General features: G+C 49.6%; 1 protein-coding gene across 2 annotated transcripts in view; it reads left to right on the top strand.

Annotated features, from left to right (window-relative positions):
• Positions 1-19,475, top strand: part of anxa6 (annexin A6) — an 80,304-nt gene that overhangs the window by 29,402 nt on the left and 31,427 nt on the right. For both annotated transcript variants that reach the window (XM_052013805.1, XM_052013804.1), the window contains exons 6-14: positions 1,328-1,418; positions 2,218-2,297; positions 5,147-5,203; positions 7,196-7,289; positions 9,904-9,999; positions 10,368-10,426; positions 12,556-12,678; positions 16,928-16,986; positions 19,352-19,430. In XM_052013805.1, coding sequence (XP_051869765.1) covers positions 1,328-1,418; positions 2,218-2,297; positions 5,147-5,203; positions 7,196-7,289; positions 9,904-9,999; positions 10,368-10,426; positions 12,556-12,678; positions 16,928-16,986; positions 19,352-19,430 — 738 coding nt within the window. The remainder of the gene's footprint in view (positions 1-1,327; positions 1,419-2,217; positions 2,298-5,146; positions 5,204-7,195; positions 7,290-9,903; positions 10,000-10,367; positions 10,427-12,555; positions 12,679-16,927; positions 16,987-19,351; positions 19,431-19,475) is intronic.

Below are 19,475 nucleotides of genomic sequence, written 5' to 3'. Positions count from 1 at the left end.
TGGCTACTTTCAAGAGGCTGTTTAATAAAAAAAAACGTACAGTCATCTGGGAGGAAAAAAAGTAACCTGCTGGAAGAACTCAGCGGGTCGGGCAGCATCTGTGGAGGGAAACAGACAGTCGACGTTTCGGATCGAGACCCTTCATCTGGACTGAGAGAGTAGAGGGGAGAGAGCCGGTATAAAGAGGTGAGGGGAAGGGTTGGGGCAAGAGCCGGCAGGTGATGGGTGGATCCAGGTGAGGAGGGGGGATCGGCAGATGGAGGAGGGGAGGGTGGGAACAGTGACAGAGGCTGGGGGGTGATAGGTGGAGGTGACAGAGGGCTGCAGATGGTGGGATCTGATGGGAGGGGCATGGAACCAATTAAGGGAGGTGGGGAGGGCAGATGGGAACAGTGGGGGGGAGGGGACCCAGTGGGAGGGGTGTGTGGGTGACGGGCAGATGGCGTGGGTGGGGGGGGGGGAAGGAACAGGGTGCTGGGGGCTGGGGAGAGTGTAGGAGGAACTGGGTAGATCAGGGGGAGAGGGGAAACGGACAGAGGGGGAGCAGGTGACCTGACGCTGGAGAATTCAATGTCCGTGCCGTGGGGGTGTAGACTCCCCAGGGGGAATATGAGAGGCTGTTCCTCTAGTCTGCATTTAGCCACACCCTGGGAGAGTTTGCCCCTGAATCCCAGCACCAATGTTCCCCTCTCAAACAGCCTCAGGTTAAGCCTTTGCATCATGTTCTCATTTGTGGGAGCTTGCTGTGCATAAATTTTCTTGCGTTGGGCTGTGACTGTGCATCAGGAAGTCTGTGTTGGGCAGTAAAGTTCTTTGACGTTTCCATTAAAAATGCAATCATGATCCTGAGGCAAGGTTTTGATCCCAAGTGTCAGCTGGTCCTTGGTCTCCACGGACACTGCCTGACTTGCTGAGTTCCTCCAGCAGTTTGTTGTTGCATTGTCTCTGTTGAGTTGGGTACAATAATGACCTGGTTGAATTATTTTGACTTCCTGCAGAATTTGCTAACTTTGAAGGTTTTTGTCCTTTAACGTGGGTGGGTCTCATCGAATTGACTCTATCTGAAGATCTGAGCTCAGAGTCAAGGCTGCTGCTTTCAGTGTAGCAGCGAGGGAGTGCTGCAGCATCAGTGTTGTGTACTCCAGACAGGACATTTTATGCTGGTCCCGTGTACCACTGCAACTGGAGGTAAAAGGTCCCAGAGCTGGTACTCAGGGGCGATGGAGGGAGTTGGGGATTGAACCTGGGCTGACGTGGTTGAGATATTATTTGGAAAAATTTCCTCATCCAGCTTTGAATATCTTGCTTTCCTCTTCCTCTTCTGTAGGGCCTGGGGACTGACGAGAAGTGTGTCATTGAAATTCTTGCATCCAGGGACAATGAGCAGATCCATGAGTTGACCAAAGCCTACAAAGAAGGTGGGGTTAATGTTCAGGCAGTGTGGCCTGGGTCATGGAACTGTTGGTTGATTGGAAACCACTGTCTGGTCATCACTCCTTGTGCTTGCTGACGCACACATGTCCAACCGAGCCTCGAATTCTCTTCCAAAACCAAACCGAGCTCTTTCAAACATCAGGATCACCTTGGATTTAGTTGTTCCACTGTTGCCCACTATGTCTTCAGTTCCAAAGGGTGTGAGCTCTGGAATTCCCCCATAATCTCACCATCTCTCTAGCTCTCCCTTCACCTTCAACACACTGTTTAAAATTCTACCTCTGACCAAGGCTTTGGTATCTGCCCAGTTTCTTGATGTCAAATTCTGTTTGGACACCTTCCTGTGGGGCATTTTAGGACAATTTTCTTACCATGTTAATCTTAAAAAGAAAATCATGGATAACTTACAACGCTAAAGGAAGCCATTCAGTCGACTGTTCCCTCCCTCTCCACCCTTCCCTCCCCCATCTGGACCCATCTGCCCGTCAACCACTCCTCACCTGAATGCACCTATCGCCTGCCTCATCCCTCCCCCTCACCTCTTTATATCGGTGGGGAGAAGGTGGGTCAGTGGGGGAGAGGGAGGTGGTGGGTCAGTGGGGGAGGGGGAGGGCGAGAGGGAGGTGGGGAGGTGGTGGGTCAGTGGGGGGGAGGGGGAGGTAGGGAGCAGGTGGGTCGGTGGGGGAGAGGGATGTGGGGAGAAGATGGGTTAATGGGGGAGGGGGAGGTGGTGAATTGTCCTTCCCTTGTGTCTGACTGCTTTGAATCCTCTCGCCTGTCCAGTGTATGAATCCGATCTGGAAGCAGATGTTGTTGGTGACACATCTGGGCACTTCAAGAAGATGTTGGTGGTGCTCCTGCAGGTACGTGTTGTGCTGACAGATCTGTGCAGAAAAATATCTCCCCAGCCTCCGTGTCTTTGTGTATGGTGACGGGAAGAGGTAATGGAACCTTTCAAGCCTGTTGTGTTGAACTGGTAAATTGGTTCCTCATGGTCACATGAAATCGCGTTGGTTGTGCATCGTTACCTCATGCCCAGTTTAGAACGATGACGTGAGCTCATGTCTGTGGGAGACTCACCTCTTGTGTGAAGGAATATTTCCGAACCTCTTCTCCATAGCCTGCTCCCGATATGTTTTCGGAACTAATTTATGAACGGATGGTGTTGCTGATGTCACTGCTACTGACTCAATTGTCATAGTCATAGAGTCATACAGCATGGAAACAGGCCATTCGACCCACTACAGCTATACTGACCCATGGGCACCCATCTCCATTAATCCCATCTTCCAACACTTGGACCGTTCTATGCCTGGGCAATTCAAGTGCTGGGTCTAGATACTTCTTAAATGCTGACAGAGAGGCAAGTTTTTCACGCACAGGGTGGTGGGTATTTGGAACGAGCTGCCAAAGGAAGTGGTAGAGGTGGGTACAATTACAGTGTTCAAAGGACACTTGGAAGGGTAACACGGCTGGGAAAGGTTTAGAGAGAGAGGAGCTAAACGTAGGCAAATGGGACTGGCTCAGGAAGACACCTTGGTTAGCATGGATGAATTGGGCCGAAGGGCCTGTTTCCGTGCTCTCGGACTCAATAACAGAGCTCTGCTTTCACCGCTCTCTTGGACAGTGAATTCCAGCTTCTCACCACTGGAATACACTGGGAAGTCATGCAAGGGTAGAAGTACACAGTTTGGCCCATATCCCTCTAAACCTTTCCTATCCATGAACCTGTCCAAGTGTCTTTTAAATGTTGTTATGGTACCTGCATCAACCACTTCCTCTGGCAGCTCGTTCCATATACCCACGCACCCCCCCCCCCACCCTGTGTGAAAAAACTTTGACAAGGTCCCACATGGGAGGTTAGTTCAGAAGGTTCAGTCACTAGGTATCCATGGAAAGGTTGTAAACTGGATTCGAAATTGTCTGTGTGGGAGAAGACAGAGAGTGGTAGTGGATGATTATTTCTCAGACTGGAGGCCTGTGACTAGTGGTGTGCCTCAGGGATCTGTGCTGGGACCATGTTGTTTGTTGTCTATATCAATGATCTAGATGATAATGTGGTAAATTGGTTCAGCAAGTTTGCTGATGACACTAAGATTGGAGACGTTGTGGACAGCGAGGAAGGCTTTCAAAGTTTGCAGAGGGATCTGAACCTAATGGAAAAATGGGCCAGAAAATGGCAGATGGAGTTTAATGCAGACGAGTGTGAGGTGTTGCATTTTGGAAGGACAAATCAAGGTAGGACATACACAGTAAATGGTGGGGCACAGGAGTGCGGAGGAACAAAGGGATCTGGGAGGAGTTCAGATACATAATTCCCTGAAAGTGGTGTCACAGGTAGACAGGGTTGTAAAGAAGGCTTTTCGTGTCCTGGCATTCATAAATCAAAGTATTGAGTATACATTGGTGAGGCCAAATTTGGAGTATTGTGTGCAGTTCTGGTCACCTAACTATAGGAAGGATATCAGTAAGATTGAAAGAGTGCAGAGGAGATTTACTAGAATGTTGCTGGGTCTTCAGGAGTTGAGTTATAGGGGAAGATTGAACAGGTTAGGACTTTATTCCTTGGAACGTAGGAGAATGAGGGGAGATTTGATAAAGGTTTACAAAATTATGAGGGGTATGGACAGAGTAAATGCGAGTAGACTCTTTCCACCTAGATTAGGGGAGATAAATACAAGAGGACATGGCTTTAGGGTGAAAGGGGAAAGGTTTAGGGGGAACATTAGGGGGAACTTCTTCACTCAGAGTGGTGGGGGTGTGGAATGAGCTGCCATCTGACGTGGTAAATGTGGGCTCACAGTTAAGTTTTAAGAATAAATTGTATAGATACATGGACAGGAGAGGTCTGGAGGGTTATGGACTGGGTGCAGGTCAATGGGACTAGCGGAATAAAGTTTTGGCACAGACTAGAAGGGCCGAATGGCCTGTTTTCTGTGCTGTAGTGTTCTATAGTTCTAACTTGCCCCTCAGATTTCCAACAAATCTTTCCCCTCTCACCTCTAGTTTTATACTCTCCTACCCTGGGAAAAAAAGGACTGTAATTCATCTACCCTATCTCTGCCCCTCACGATTTTACAAACCTCCATAAGGTCACCCCTCCGCCTCATTCGCTCCAGGGGAAATAGTCCCAATATATCCAACCACTCCTTATAATTTAGGCTCCCCCAGTCCCGGCATCATCCTTGTGAATTTGATCTGATCGGTTCTGATGCAGAGTTTCAACCTGAAACATCGACAATTCCTTCCCCACCTTCTCCCCCAGACACCGCTCGACCCATTGAGTTCCTCCAGCAGATTGTTTGTTGCTGCGGATTCCAGCATCTGTGGTCTCTTGTGTCTTCATCCTTGTGAATCTTTTCTGCACCCTCTCTAGCTTAATCACATCTTTCCTGTGGTGTGGTGAGCAGAACTGCACACAGTATCTCAAGTGTGGTCTAACCAATGTTTCGTCAATGAAGGCAAACACACCATACGCCTGCTTCATCACCCTGTATCACCACGATGTGCTTGTGCTTCTGTGTCCAGTCATTTCATACTCATCAATTTTTAAATTCAGTTTTGAGCAATTATTTGAATTTAATTACCTCGGATACAGCAATGAGATTGGAACTCACGTCTCTGGGCTAATGGTGCAGGTCCCTGGATTACTGATCCAGCAACAATAGTACCAGGCTAATCTTTTGTTCTTTCCACTCCTTGCATCTCCCAGGGAACCAGAGAGAAGGACGACGTTGTCAGTGAAGATCTCGTGGCTCAGGACGCAAAGGTGGGACCCCAGCAGGACAAACTCCAGATTCCAGCATTTGCAGCCTCTTGCGCCTCCAAACTGCATGGTGCCATTTTGAAGAGGACGCATGAATCGAGACCTGGAGGGTTTGAGTCGTAAGGGGAGACTGGATAGGCTGGGACTGTTTTCCCTGGAGCGAAGGAGGCTGAGGGGTGACCTTGTAAAGGTTTATAAAACCATGAGTGAGAATGTGTATAATGAAAGGTTAGGAGAGTAAAAGATTGTGAGCACATTCTCATGAGGGGCACAGATAAGGTGGGTGGTCACAGGCTTTTCCCCAGGGTGGGGGAGTCTAAAACTAGAGGGCACATATTTAAGGTGAGAGGGGAAAGATTTAAAGGGGACCAAGATTTTCACGCAGAGGGTGGTGGGTATATGGAACGAGCTGCCAGAGGAAGTGGTAGAGGCGGGTTCAACTACACTGTTTTAAAGACATTTGGACAGGTACATGGATTGGGAAGGTTTAGAGGGATATGAGCCAAACACAGGCAAAGGGGATTAGCTCGGGTAGGCACCTTGGTCAGCATGGATGAGTTGGGCCGAAGGGCCTGTTCCTGTGTTGTACGTCTTTATGAATCTACATAACAAAATTGAAGAGAGGAAAGACTCCCTCGCGATGGGCGTCTGAAGGCCAGACTGTGGGAACTGGGTTCTTTTGTCAGTTCCCGGGATGTAGACACTGCCGTCAATAACGGTGTTTTTCACCCACTTCTGAAGAGAGGGAGGGGCCAGTTAATGAGTTGACCACATCGGCAAGAGGGACCAAGGATGCAACAGATTTCCCTCTCTGTTTGTGGACCAGATGTGTTTTGATGTCACCATTGATGCCAGCTTTTTATTCCCAATTTATTAAGTTTATTGAAGTTGCATATCTCAGCTGCCCAGAGAGGGATTCGAACTCGTATTTCCAGCATCTGGATTAGTAATGTAGTCACAATACTGTTCTAAAGTGGGCTCCCAGATTACTGCTGGGGAAGGTAATTGGTTTATTATTGTCACATGCACTGAGATACAATGAAAAGCTTTGCGCGCCATCCAGACAGATCATAGAAACATAGAAAACCTACAGCACAATTCATGCCCTTCGGCCCACAAAGTCGTGCTGAACATGTCCCTACCTTAGAAATTACTAGGCTTACCCATAGCCCTCTATTTTTCTAAGCTCCATGTACCTATCCAAAAGTCTCTTGAAAGACCCTATCGTATCCGCCTCCACCACCGTTGCCGGCAGCCGATTCCACACACTCACCACTCTCTGAGTAAAAAACTTACCCCTGACGTCTCCTCTGTACCTACTCCCCAGCACCTGAAACCTGTGTCCTCTTGTGGCAACCATTTCAGCCCTGGGAAAAAGCCTCTGACTATCCACACGATCAATGCCTCTCATCATCTTATACACCTCTATCAGGTCCCCCCTCATCCTCCGTCGCTCCATGGAGAAAAGGCCGAGTTTCCTCAGCCTGCTTTCATAAGACATGATCCCCAATCCAGGCAACATCCTTGTAAATCTCATCTGCACCTTCTCTCTGGCTTCCACATCCTTCCTGTAGTGAGGCGACCAGAACTGAGCACAGTACTCCAAGTGGGGTCTGACCAGGGTCCTATATAGCTGCAACAAGACCGTTCCATACGTCAGTACATCGAGGTAGTACAAGGGAAAACGGTAACAGAATGCAGAATAAAGTGTTACAGTTACAAAGAAAGTGCAGTGCAGGTAAAGAACATTGTTGGTAATCCTTAAAAGTCATAGAATTGAGATTCAAAAGAGTAGAACGATTATAATCAATGTGATGAATAGATTTGTAGAGAGCAGCTTGCAAAGAGACACCATGCTCTAGCGCAATCTGACTTCATGAAAGAGTATAGCAGTGGTGGTGGGGGGTCCGGTGGTCTGGGATCTAACTGAATGGTGGGATAGGTTCAATGGACCGAATGCCCTTCTGTTGCTGATGGTTGTGTTTAATTGTGCAGGAGCTGTACGAAGCTGGAGAGCTCCAGTGGGGCACAGAGGAGAGCACCTTCATCACCATCCTGGGGAGCCGCAGTCTCTGCCATCTTCAGTTAGGTATGGGTCCATATGCCAACGGTTCCTCAGCCGACGGCTCCCACTGCGGGGCTGATCACTGCTCTGGTGACTGTACCCCTCCTGCCTCTCATTCGGCCTATGGCTGCGCCCACACCCTGACATAGTCGACTGATCACTCCTTCTGATTACACCAGGGGACTGGTGACCAGACCAGACCATCGTCATAGAGTTATACAGCACGGAAACAGGCCCTTTGGCCCAACTCGTCCGTGCCAACCAAGATGCCCATCTTAAGCTAGTCCCATTTGCCAGTGTTTGGCCCATATCCCTCTAAACCCTTCCTATTCGTGTACCTGTCCAAATGTCTTTTAAGTGTTGTTAATGTACCTGCCTCAACCACTTCCTCTGGCAGCTCGTTCCATATACTCACCACCCTCTGGGTAAAGGAGTTGTCCCTCAGGTCCCTTTTAAATCTTTCACCTCTCAGCTTAAACCTATGTTCTCTAGTTTTTAGTTCCCCTAAAACTGGATTAGGAGAGATAAGTACGAGGAGACATGGTTTTAGGGTGAAAGGGGAAAGGTTTAGGGGGAACATTAGGGGGAACTTCTTCACTCAGAGAGTGGTGGGAGTGTGGAACGAGCTGCCATCTGACGTGGTAAATGCGGGCTCGCTCTTAAGTTTTAAGAATAAATTGGATAGATACATGGACGGGAGAGGTCTGGAGTGTTATGGACTGGGTGCAGGTCAATGGGACTAGTGGAATAAAGTTTCGGCACAGACTAGAAGGGCCGAATGGCCTGTTTTCTGTGCTGTAGTGTTCTATGGTTCCAAGACTGTGTGTGTTCACCCTATCTATACCCCTCATGATTTTATATGCCTCTATAAGGTCATCACTCAGTCTCCTACGCTCCAAGAAATAAGGACCTCGCCTTTCAGTCATCTGCTTTTAACTTCCGGACATTTGCTGTGAGTCTCTCACTGTTCAGTGGAGCTCTATCTCCCTTCCAGTGGAAGGTTGACTCCCACTGGTGTCCTGCCTGCCATCCTATCCGTGTGAGGGAAAACACGTGTTCACCTGTACATGGACATACACATGCATGAACGTGTCCTTGTGTGCAGGTACACATGGGTATAAAGTCATGAGTGTGTACACTATAAAGAATGACTCTATATATACGCACGCACACACACACACACACACACACACACGTATGTGCATGTTTTTATGTGTATTGACACGTGTGAATGTTTGTCTTTGTACGTGCACATGCATACATGTGTGTATGTGCGGATGGTGTACATTGCTGGCACTACTGGCATTGATTATCCATTCCTAATCGCCCTTGAACTGAGGGGGCATTTAGCAGTTGGTCACATTGGTCGCTCTGGAGTCATCAAGGACACACTGGGTAAGGAGGCAGATCGCTCCTCTGAAGACCATTTGTGAAGTCTTCCATCCTGAGTCAGGGTCATTCAATAACACTAATTCACCTGTTGCAGTGGTGGACTTGAACCCATCTCCTCCTCAATGGAAGATTGTGGGACAGAGGGACCTAGGAGTACATCGTTCACTGAAAGCAGCATCACAAGTAGACAGGGCAGTGGTGAAAGTATTTTGGCATGCTGGCCATCACTCAGGGCACTGAGTGCAGGAGTTGGGACATTGTGTTGCAGTGTACAAGATGCTGGTGAAGCTGTACTTGGAGTATTGTGTACAGTTTTGGTTGCCCTGCTAGAGGAAAGACGTCATTAAACTGGAAGGAGTGCAAAGAAGATTTATGCTGCCAGGGTTCAAGGGCCTGAGTTATAGGGAGTTCTACACGGCTGCGAGCTTCATGGTCAGTCTTAGTTCCTGAACGTGACCATCACACTGTTCCCCCTGCCCTGGACCCTGGAAGGAAATAAGGCAGGCAAGGTCCTTATTTCTTGGAGTGTAGGAAAATGAGTGATGACCTTATAGAGGTGTATAAAACCATGAGGGGTATAGATAGGGGAGCACACACAGTTTTTTTCCCAGGGAACGGGAACTAAAAACTAGCAGGCATAGGTTTAAGGTGAGAGATGAAAGATTTAAAAGGGACCTACTTCTTCATGTAGAGGGTGGTGGGTATATGGAACGAGCTGCCAGAGGAAGTGGTTGTGGCAGGTACAGTAACAATATTTAAAAGACATTTGGACAGGTACATGGATAGGAAAGGTTTAAGATAAGATATTTATTTATTAGTCACAAATGCATCTTTTTTTGTTACTGAGAATGCACTGGGGGCAGCCCGCAAGTGTCACCACACTTCCGGCAGCCAACATAGCATGCCACAACTTCCTAACCTGTACATCTTTGGAATGTGGGAGGAAACCAGAACACCCGGAGGAAACCCACGCAGACGTGCAGGGAGAACGTACAAACTCCTTACAGATAGCGGCAGGAATTGAACCCGGGTTAAATGTAGGCAAAAGGGACTAGCTTCGATGGGCATCTAGGTCAGCATGGATGAGTTGGGCCAAAGGGCCTGTTTCCATGCTGTATAATTCTATGACAATGGCCTGGTCTGGTCACCAGTCCCCTGGTATAATCAGAAGGAGCGATCAGTCGACTATGTCAGGGCGTGGGCATTTCCCCGCTCACTGTTGACCATCTCTCTATGTCTTTCGCAGTGTTTGACGAGTATCGGAATATTGCCGGGAAGGAGATAGAGGAGAGCCTGCGTGACGAGCTCTCGGGAGACTTTCTGAAGCTGATGCTGGCAGTGGGTAAGGGGAAACTTGCTGATGGCTTGGGGGGAGCAGCAGGAGGTAAGGTTCGGCCTGAAGCCCTGGTGATTAATCACAAGGACACAGCATTGTCCTTGCTGGGCTGTGGATTTACCAGATGCCGGTGAATCGGCCAGGTTTCCACGCTGGCTGTGAGCTTCATGGCCACTCTTAGTTCCTGAACGTGACCGTCACACTGTTTCCCCTGCCCTGGACCCACCCCCCTCTCACCCCATACCACACCACCACTTCCCCATCTGTCGTCTGTCCCCGAAACCCAGACCGGTCTTTGCTCCAATTCGCTGAGTTGGTTGGAGAGTTGGTCTGACGTCTTCAGTTAACCTTGCCTCTTTTCCTGTGTCCCACAGTCAGATGTGCCAGAAACACTCCGGAGTACTTCGCTTCCCGACTCTTCAAGGCCATGAAGGTAAAGGGATTTTCATTGACGGAAAGCTTCAACAATAGAGAAATGGAGGGCTATGTGGGAGGGAAGGGTTAGATAGATCTTAGAGCAGGATAAAATGTCGGCACGACATCGTGGGCCGAAGGGCCCATACTGTGCTGTAGTGTTCTGTGTTCTGTGTGTCCCAGGGAACAGCACTCATGGAGTTGTTTGGCACGGAAACAGGCCCTTCAGCCCATCGTCAATGCTGACCATCGTACCTATCTATATCCTCTTTCTATCTACCTATATAACAATCTACGCCCTCTTCTTGTTACTACCATCGGGGAGGAGGTACAGGAGCCTGAAGACCCACACACAACAATTCAGGAACAGCTTCTTCCCCTCCACCATCAGATTTCTGAACGGTCCACAAACACTACCTCATTGTTCCTCTTTTGCGTTATTTAGTTTTGTAACGTATAGTAATTTCTATGTCTTGCACTGTACTGCTGCCGCAAAACAACAAATTTCACGACAGATGTCAGTGATGATAAACCCGACGTTGATTTTGATTAATCCCTCTCGCCTGCATTAGTTCCGTATCCTTCAAACACGTTCTCACCTGGACTCGGAGCGTGTTATTCCTCGGTCCACCGCCATCTTTTCCCATGTGGCTTCCAGCCTCCCATCACCCTGTTCCTTCCCCCCCCCCTCACCCACGCCATCTGCCCGTCACCCACACACCCCTCCCACTGGGTCCCCTCCCCCCCACTGTTCCCGTCTGCCCTCCCCACCTCCCTTAGTTGGTTCCAGGCTCCACCTTCCTCTCCCGTCAGATCCCACCATCTGCAGCCCTCTGTCACCTCCACCTATCCCCTCCCAGCCTCTGTCGCTGTTCCCACCCTCCCCTCCTCCATCTGCCGATCCCCCCTCCTCACCTGGACCCACCTATCACCTGCCAGCTCTTGCCCAACCCCTTCCCCCCACCTCTTTGCCCCGGCCATCTCCCCCTTTCAGTCCAGGTGAAGGGTCTCGACCCGAAACGTCGACTGTCCGTTTCCCTCCGCAGATGCTGCCCGACCTGCCTTTGAGTTAGGCCGAAGGCCCTGTTTCCGTGCCGTGTGGCTCTAATTCTCTCAGCCAGCAAGAAATAGAAAACGCAGAGTGAAAGGGTTTCTGCTAGACATGAAGAGAGGAGCAAAGGTAACTTGCAGTCTCTCAGGGGATGGGAGTGGGGCATTAATAAGGGGATATAAGGACGTGGTATTGGTATTGGTTTATTATTGTCACGTACCGAGGTACAGTGAAAAACTTGTCTTGCATACCGATCGTACAGATCAATTCATTACACAGTGCATTGAGGGAGTACAAGGGAAAACAATAACAGAATGCAGAATAAAGTGTTACAGTTACAGAGAAAGTGCAGTGCAGGCAGACAATAAGGTGCAAGGTCATAACAAGGTAGATTGTGAGGTCAAGAGTCCATCTTATCATACTCGGGGACTGTGCAATAGTCTTATAGCAGGAGGTAGAAGCTGTCCTTGAGCCTGGTGGTACGTGCTTTCAGGCTTTTATATCTTCTGCCCGATGGGAGGGGGGAGAAGAGAGAATGTCCAGGGTGGGTGGGGTCTTTGATTATGTTGGCTGCTTTACCGAAGCAGCAAGAAGTGTAGGCAGAGTCCGTGGAGGGGACCCCCAGCACATTGCTCGTTGCTCTGGATTCCGGCATTTAGTCTCTTGTGTCTCCACAAAGACTTATTTGACAAGTGTGCCAACATTCCCATCCCCACATTACCATTCCCAAAAACTCTGCAAGTTCTCATTCATCCCTCTCTCTCGGGTGTCTGTCCAATTCCCTTTTGAAGGCTTTACCTCCACGCTGCCACCCCTTACCGCTCTGTGTTAATATTGAGTCCTGGTTCTGTCCGTCAGTGGGAATAGCTCACAGCCCCGATCATGTACGATCAATTAAATCCAGAGCCAACTTATACCCTCGACAGCACCTCCCACCCTGTAAACCCATCGTATAGGAGGGGCATGAACAAGCCCACCCACAAAACTGGCTAGACCATGCCCGTTGTATGTCGGGCATCACCCTGGGTACAAGCCTGATGAAGACTTCGTGGAGAATATATCAGCTGAGGTCTCTCTCTCTCTGTCCTTGGCTGCAGGGTATGGGGACACGGGACAACACTCTGATCCGAATCATGGTGTCCCGCAGCGAGATCGACGTGTTGGACATCCGGGAGGAGTTCAGGAAAAAGTACGAGAAATCACTACACAGTATGATCAGGGTGAGTGCTGGGCTGTGAACTGCGGGCTGCTTCCTTCAACTCCTCGCTTGGTCTGGTGAGCTCAGAGACATTCTGGGGCAAGTACTAACAGGGAAAGGTGGCTCTTGGTGGAGTCACTGGGAGACCTGAGCACAATGCCTCTGAGCCAGAGAGAGAGGGGCAATTAAACCCATCACTTCAATGCTCCTAGCAGTCGTATGTCCTGTCCTTCTGACCTCTGTTTATCTGTGTGTGATTGTTCCCTGAATGTTTGTGTGTGTGCATGCATCTGTGACTTGTGCACAGGCACTCTTGTGCAGTGCAATAAGGTGCAAGGTCACAACAAGGTAGATCGTGAGGTCAGAGTCCATCTCATCGTATAAGGGAACCATTCAATAGTCTTATCACAGTGGGGTAGAAGCTGTCCTTGAGCCTGGTGGTACGTGCCCTCAGGCTCCTGTATCTTCTACCTGATGGAAGAGGAGAGAAGATTGGTTGAACTAAGTCTCCTCCACAGATGCTCAACCTGCTTTCCTCCAGCAGTTCGTGTTTTTTTGCCGCAGATTCCAGCATCGTCGGTCTCCTGTGTTGCTGTGGGACACGGTGGTGTTCTGTGGTTAGGTTTGCTGATCGATGGATCAGAGTTAAACCTGAGCTCTTGTAACACGTGTTTCTTCTGTGCTCATGATCACAGTTCCCTCTGATGTCTCGACGCTGGGCGGTTTGGTGGAACAAGTGTGTGTGTTTGACCCCATTTTATTCCGTAAAGTGTTCAAATAAGAATGACGCTTCTGGTAAACCGTGACAGGAGAAAATAGATGGTACACTGTGTTGTAACGTGGGACCCAGCACACTTTGACTCAATCCTTTTCGGATGACTGTTTGTGAGGACCAACTCATCGATCTGTGTCTCACAGTAACTTCCAGTAACCCCACCCCTCTTTCTCCCCCCCCCCCACCACTCCGTTGTCTTCCCTTATTCCTATTAGCTCCCTTCCCCCGCCTTGATGACCTTCCCCTCTCCTCCCCTCCCCAATAATGGTCCACTGCCCTCTCCTACCAGATTCCTTCTTCTTCAGCCCTTTGCCTCTTCTACCTAACATCTCTCAGCTTATTACATCTTCCCCCCCTCCCCCACCCACCTACCTTCCCCCCTCTCACCTGAACTCACCTGTCACCTGCCTGCGTGTGCTCCTCCCCCTCCCTTCTTATTCCGGCTTCTGCCCTCTTCCTTTCCAGTCCCGATGAAGGGTCTCGGCCCGAAACGTCGACTGATTATTTCCCTCTGTAGATGCTGCCTGACCCGCTGAGCTCCTCCAGCACGTTTTGTGCATTCTCTCAGTAATCGATGTGAACCCTTGTGGAAATGGCAGGGAGTTTTCCACGCTGTGACTTGGTCTTCGCCGATTTGGCTCAACAGCTCTTTGTGATCGTGGCCATCCTCTTCACCGTTGTTCCTCACTTCACAACCTTTATAACCTCTCTTTTGGAAGGTTACAATCCAGTTGTATTTCGTTGAAGATAAAACTACTTCCTTCTGTACGAGTGCAGACTTGTTTTGCTTTACAATGTGTTTTGCAACCTCTTGAACATTTTCTAATGTTGGAAGGTTTTCTTCATTGGTAGTTGTGGCTGTTAGTGCCTTATCTTGACAGATGGACATTGATCTATGCCTGGAGATACAAGAGACTGCAGATGATGGGATCTGGAGCAACACACAAAGTGCTGGAGGATCTCAGCGGATCAGGCAGCATCTGTGGAGGGAAACGGACAGTCGACGTTTCGGGTCAAGACCCTTCATCTGGACTGGGTGAGAGGCCTTGACCTGAAATGTTGACTCTCCATTTTGCTCCACAGATGCTGCCTGACCCGCTGAGTTCCTCCAGCATCTTGTGTGTTCTGTGCCTGGTGTCATCTTCTCCATTGCAGCTTCAAAGTTCTTTGATGACTTCATGGCGTTTTTGCAGGGGTGAAGAATCGTCCATACATTAATTGTCAAATCTCACAGACTCTCCTTATCAGCGTGTCCCTACACGGGACGGATATAGTTCAGTGACACCTATGGTTCCTGCCAGCTCTCTACACACCTTGTGAACTGGGCAATGAACACAGCTTGTCTTTTGATGCCACTTCTTACTCCCACAAGATAACAGGAGCAGGAGGAGGCCACTCGGCCCCTCAAACCTGCCCCGCCGTTCAATATGATCATGGCTGATCTGCCCCAGGCCTTGACTCTTTCTGCCCAATTCCCCTTTGCCCTCAATACTCTGATCTTTCAAAAATGTATCTGCCTCTATTTTTAATGATCGGGTCCCTACAGCCCTCTGGGGCAGAGAACTCCAGAGATTCACCAGCCCCTGCGGGAAGAAATTTCTACATACCTTGGTTTTAGATGACTGGCCCCATATCAAAACTATGCTGGAGACCGTCCCGTTTCTGGAAACCTTTCTTCCAATGGGTGACACATTTTCCTGTCTGACACCGGTCTCCCCTGAACACTTCAGATTCTGTCTTCACTGGCTTCTTTCTTTATTCCTTCAAGGGATGTGGGCTTCACAGGCTGAGCCAGCATTTAATCGCCCGTCCCTAGTTGCCCTTGAGAAGGTGGTGGTGAGCTGCCTTCTTGAATTGCTGCAGTCCTTGAGGTGTGGATGTACCCACAGCGCTGGTAAGGGAGGGAGATCCAGGGTTTTGACCCAGCGACGGTGAAGGAACGGTGATATGTTTCCCATTCGGGATGGTGTGTCTCTCGGAGGGCAACTTCCAAGGGGTGGTGGTCCCCGTGCTTTTCCTGCCCTTGTCCTTCTAGCTGGTAGAGGTGGTGGGTATGGAAGGTGCTGTCTGAGGAGTCTCACTGCATCCTGTAGATGGCACAACCTGCTGCTACTGTGTGTCGATGGTGGAGTGAGTGACTGGTTGCAGATGGTCTCTCAGTGACCCTAAACTGCCACCACATTTTACCCCACGCTCGATAAAATTCCTTTGGCTTCCAATGGTGCCGTCTCCATGAATATCACAACTTAGCAAGCAAGATTGAATGCTGGATTCAGAATCAGAATTAGGTTTATTATCATTGACTTGTATGACGTGAAATTTGTTGTCTTGCGGCAGCAGTACAGTGCAAAGATAAAATTACTAAATAAATAATGCAAAAAAGAAGGAATAACGAGGTGGTGTTCATAGGTTAATGGACCGTTCAGAAATCTGATGGCGGAGGGGAAGAAGCTGTTCCTGATTCATTGAGTGTGGGTCTTCAGGCTCCTGTACCTCCTCCCTGATGGTAGTAACGAGAAGAGGGCATGTCCCGGGTGGTGAGGGATCATAGTGATGGATGCTTCCTTCTTGAGGCACTGCCTCTTGAAGATATCCTCGATGGCGGGGAGGGTTGTGCCCGTGATGGAGCTGGCTGAGTCTACAACCTCTGCAGCCTCTTGTGATCCTGTGCATTGGAGCCTCCATACCAGGCGGTGATGCAACCAGTCAGAATGCTCTCCACCGTACATCTGTAGAAGTTTGCAAGAAATTCTTCTGAGGTTCAGTGGGTTGAGGACCCTCCTCCTGAGGTGAAAGGAGATATTGGAGGGTGGATTGCCTTGGGTTGGGGGTGCAGCATTAAAAACCCGTTGCTTCTGGGAAAATCAGTTCTGGTCGCCTCATTATGGGAAGGATGTGGAAGCATTGGAAAGGGTGCAGAGGAGATTTACCAGGATGCTGCCTGGTTTAGAGAGTCTGCATTATGAGGAGAGACTAAGGGAGCTGGGACTTTACTCTTTGGAGAGGAGGATGAGAGGAGACATGATAGAGGTGTACAAAATATTAAGAGGAATAGATAGAGTGGACAGCCAGCGCCTCTTTCCCAGAGCACCAATGCTCAATACAAGAGGACATGGCTTTAAAGTAATGGGTGGGAAGTTCAAGGGAGATATCAGAGGGAGGTTTTTTACCCAGAGAGTGGTTGGGGCATGGAATGCGCTGCCTGGGGTGGTGGTGGAGGCAGGTACATTGGTCAAATTCAAGAGATTACTGGATAGGCATAAGGAGGAATTAAAAATAGGGGGATATGTGGGAGGAAGGGGTTAGATAGTCTTAGGCGAGGTTTAAAGATCGGCACAACATTGTGGGCCGAAGGGCCTGTATTGTGCTGTATTGTTCTATGTTCTATATGTAAAATGGGGAGAGGGAGGGGCTCACAAATGGGATAAAGGTCGGCAGGGCTCGTGTGGTGCCTGCTCCACTCCCTCTGGTTTCACGGATCTCTCCTTCCTTCCAGAGCGACACGTCCGGAGTTTACAAGCGAGCTTTGCTGCGGCTTTGTGGAGGCGATGATGAGTAAGTGTGCTCCGAGCCCTCGAGTGACGGGAGTGGGTGCCGTCACGCGGCTATTGAAGGCAGAGGGGTGGGTGGGTGGGCGCTTCAACGAGATTGGCCCTGGCCGACTGAAGCCACATCAGCCCTTCCCCAAAGGAGGGGAGAGAGAAATTCAAGCATCTCCCCCTATTAGAGATATAGAAACATTTTGAATGTTAAAGGGCCTGGACAGTGGCGAAGTTGTTTCCCATGGTAGGGGAGTCTGGTACAAGAGAGCACAACTTCAGGATTGAAGGGCGCCCATTCGGAACAGAGATGCGGAGAAATTTCTTTAGCCAGAGAGTGGTGAATCTGTGGAATTTGTCGCCATGGGCGGCTGTGGAGGCAAAGTCGTTGGGTGTACTTAAGGCAGAGATTGATAGGTATCTGAGTAGCCAGGGCATCAAAGGTTATGGTGAGAAGGCGGGGGAGTGAGGCTAAATAGGAGAATGGATCAGCTCACGATAGAATGGCGGAGCAGACCCGATGGGCCGAATGGCCGACTTCTGCTCCTTTGTCTTATGATCTTATTTACCCTCCTCCAGTAGAGGCAGAGCTGAACAAAGGACACGATGGGGATGTGTAGAGAAGAAAATGGGGGATTAGTGTCGGATTAAAATGGGTGCTTGATGGCCAGCACAGACTCGATGGGCCGGTTTCCATTGCTGTATCTCTCCCTATGAGAGCTTGATTATCATAAGCGATATTAGAAACACAGGGGCCAGTGGAAACTTGGACTCGCTTCCCCAAGGAGCTTACGGTCAACTGACACTTCAAGATGACCTTTCCTGCCTAGCAAGAAGCATGGATGGTGTTGATTTAAAAATCTAACTGAATGGAAGAAGCAGTTCAAGGGGCTGAATGGTCTCTTGATCCCTCCTCCTGGATGGGAACAATGGGTCGCCCCATTACAGGAAGGATGCGGAGGCTTTGGAAAGTGTACAGAAGAGGTTCACCAGGATGCTGCCTGGATTAGAGGGCATGAGCTACAAGGAGAGCTTGGACATCAGCTTAATTGGTTTGACATAACATCGTGGGTTTAAGGTCTGTTCCTGTGCTGTTTGTTGCATGTTCTATGAACTTGGGTTGTTTTCTCTGGAGTGTCAGAGGCTGAGGGGAGACCTGATAGAAGATTATAAGATTATGAGAGGCATAGATAGAGTAGAGAGAGTCTTTTACCCAGGGTAGAAATGTCAAATGCTTGAGGACACGCATTTAAGATGAGAGGGGGAAAGTTTAAAGGAGATGTGCGGGGCAGGGATTTTTTACACAGAGAGTGGTGGGTGCCAGGAACGGGCTGCCAGGGGTGGTGGTGGAGGCAGATACGATAGTTGTGTTCAAGAGGCTGTTAGGTAGACACATGAACATGCAGGGAGTGGAGGGAGATGGATCATGTGCAGGCAGAAGGGATGAGCTTAATTTGGGATCCCGGTTGGCGGAGCTCGAGAGAAGGGCCTGTTCCTGTGCTGTACTGTTCTGCGTTCTATTTCTTGGAGAGTTTTGGGGGGTGGGAAGGTTACAGAGGGAAGGGGGGAGACGAGACCATGGAGGGATTGTCATATGCAGTTTGGGGTGGACAGTCTGTGGATGAAAGGACACCGGATGCACAGTGCGATCTCGGACAGGCCGGGGCGACTGAGGCTTGGGGAGGGCGGGAAGAAGGGGGTCAGGGTTTTGGGATTTGGCTTATTATTGACCCACATAGAGGTACAGTCTGTGTGCCATCCAGACAGATCGTTCCATACATACGTACACCGAGGGAGTAAAAATCAGAATCAGATTTATTATCACTGACTTGTATGCTGTGAAGTTTGTTGTTTTGCGGCAGCAGTACAGTGCAAAGGCATAAAATTACTATAAATTACAAAATAAATAAATAGTGCAAAAGAAAGGAATAACGAGGGAGTGTTCATGGGCTCATGGACCGTTCAGAGATCTGATGGCAGAGGGGAAGAAGCTGTTCCTGAATCGTTGAGTGTGGGTCTTCAGGCTCCTGTACCTCCTCCAGAAGGCAGAATAAAGTGTTACAGCTACAGAGCAGGGAGACTGTAAGGTGCAAGGGCCACGATGAGGTAGACTGGGAGATCAAGCGTTCATCTTTTAGTGCAGGAGAGGTCCGTTCAAGAGTCTGATAACTGCAGGATAGAAGCTGACTTTTGGAGGTACCAAAGGCACGGGCGAGGATTTTGGCAGCTGAGGTCGCGTGGGGTCGGGCAACATAAGGGCGTCTTGGTGCGGACATGGGTCTGTGGTCTCGGGGGCGTTTCCACCCCCTCGCACCCACCGATCTCGGAGTCCTTTATCTCTCCTGGGCCTCACACCTTGTCCTGTTTGCTTGACGTTGCAGCGTTGCAGGTGAATTTTTCCCCGAGGCCGCACAGGTTGCCTATCAGACTTGGGAGCTCAGTGCCTCTGCACGAGTCGAGGTTTGGTTTACACCCCCTAGCTTCAGACCCCCTCACCCCTCCCAC

This window comes from Pristis pectinata, chromosome 4 (assembly GCF_009764475.1).
Source record: "Pristis pectinata isolate sPriPec2 chromosome 4, sPriPec2.1.pri, whole genome shotgun sequence".
NCBI lineage: Eukaryota > Metazoa > Chordata > Chondrichthyes > Rhinopristiformes > Pristidae > Pristis > Pristis pectinata.
This window is presented reverse-complemented; position numbering and strand designations above follow the sequence as displayed.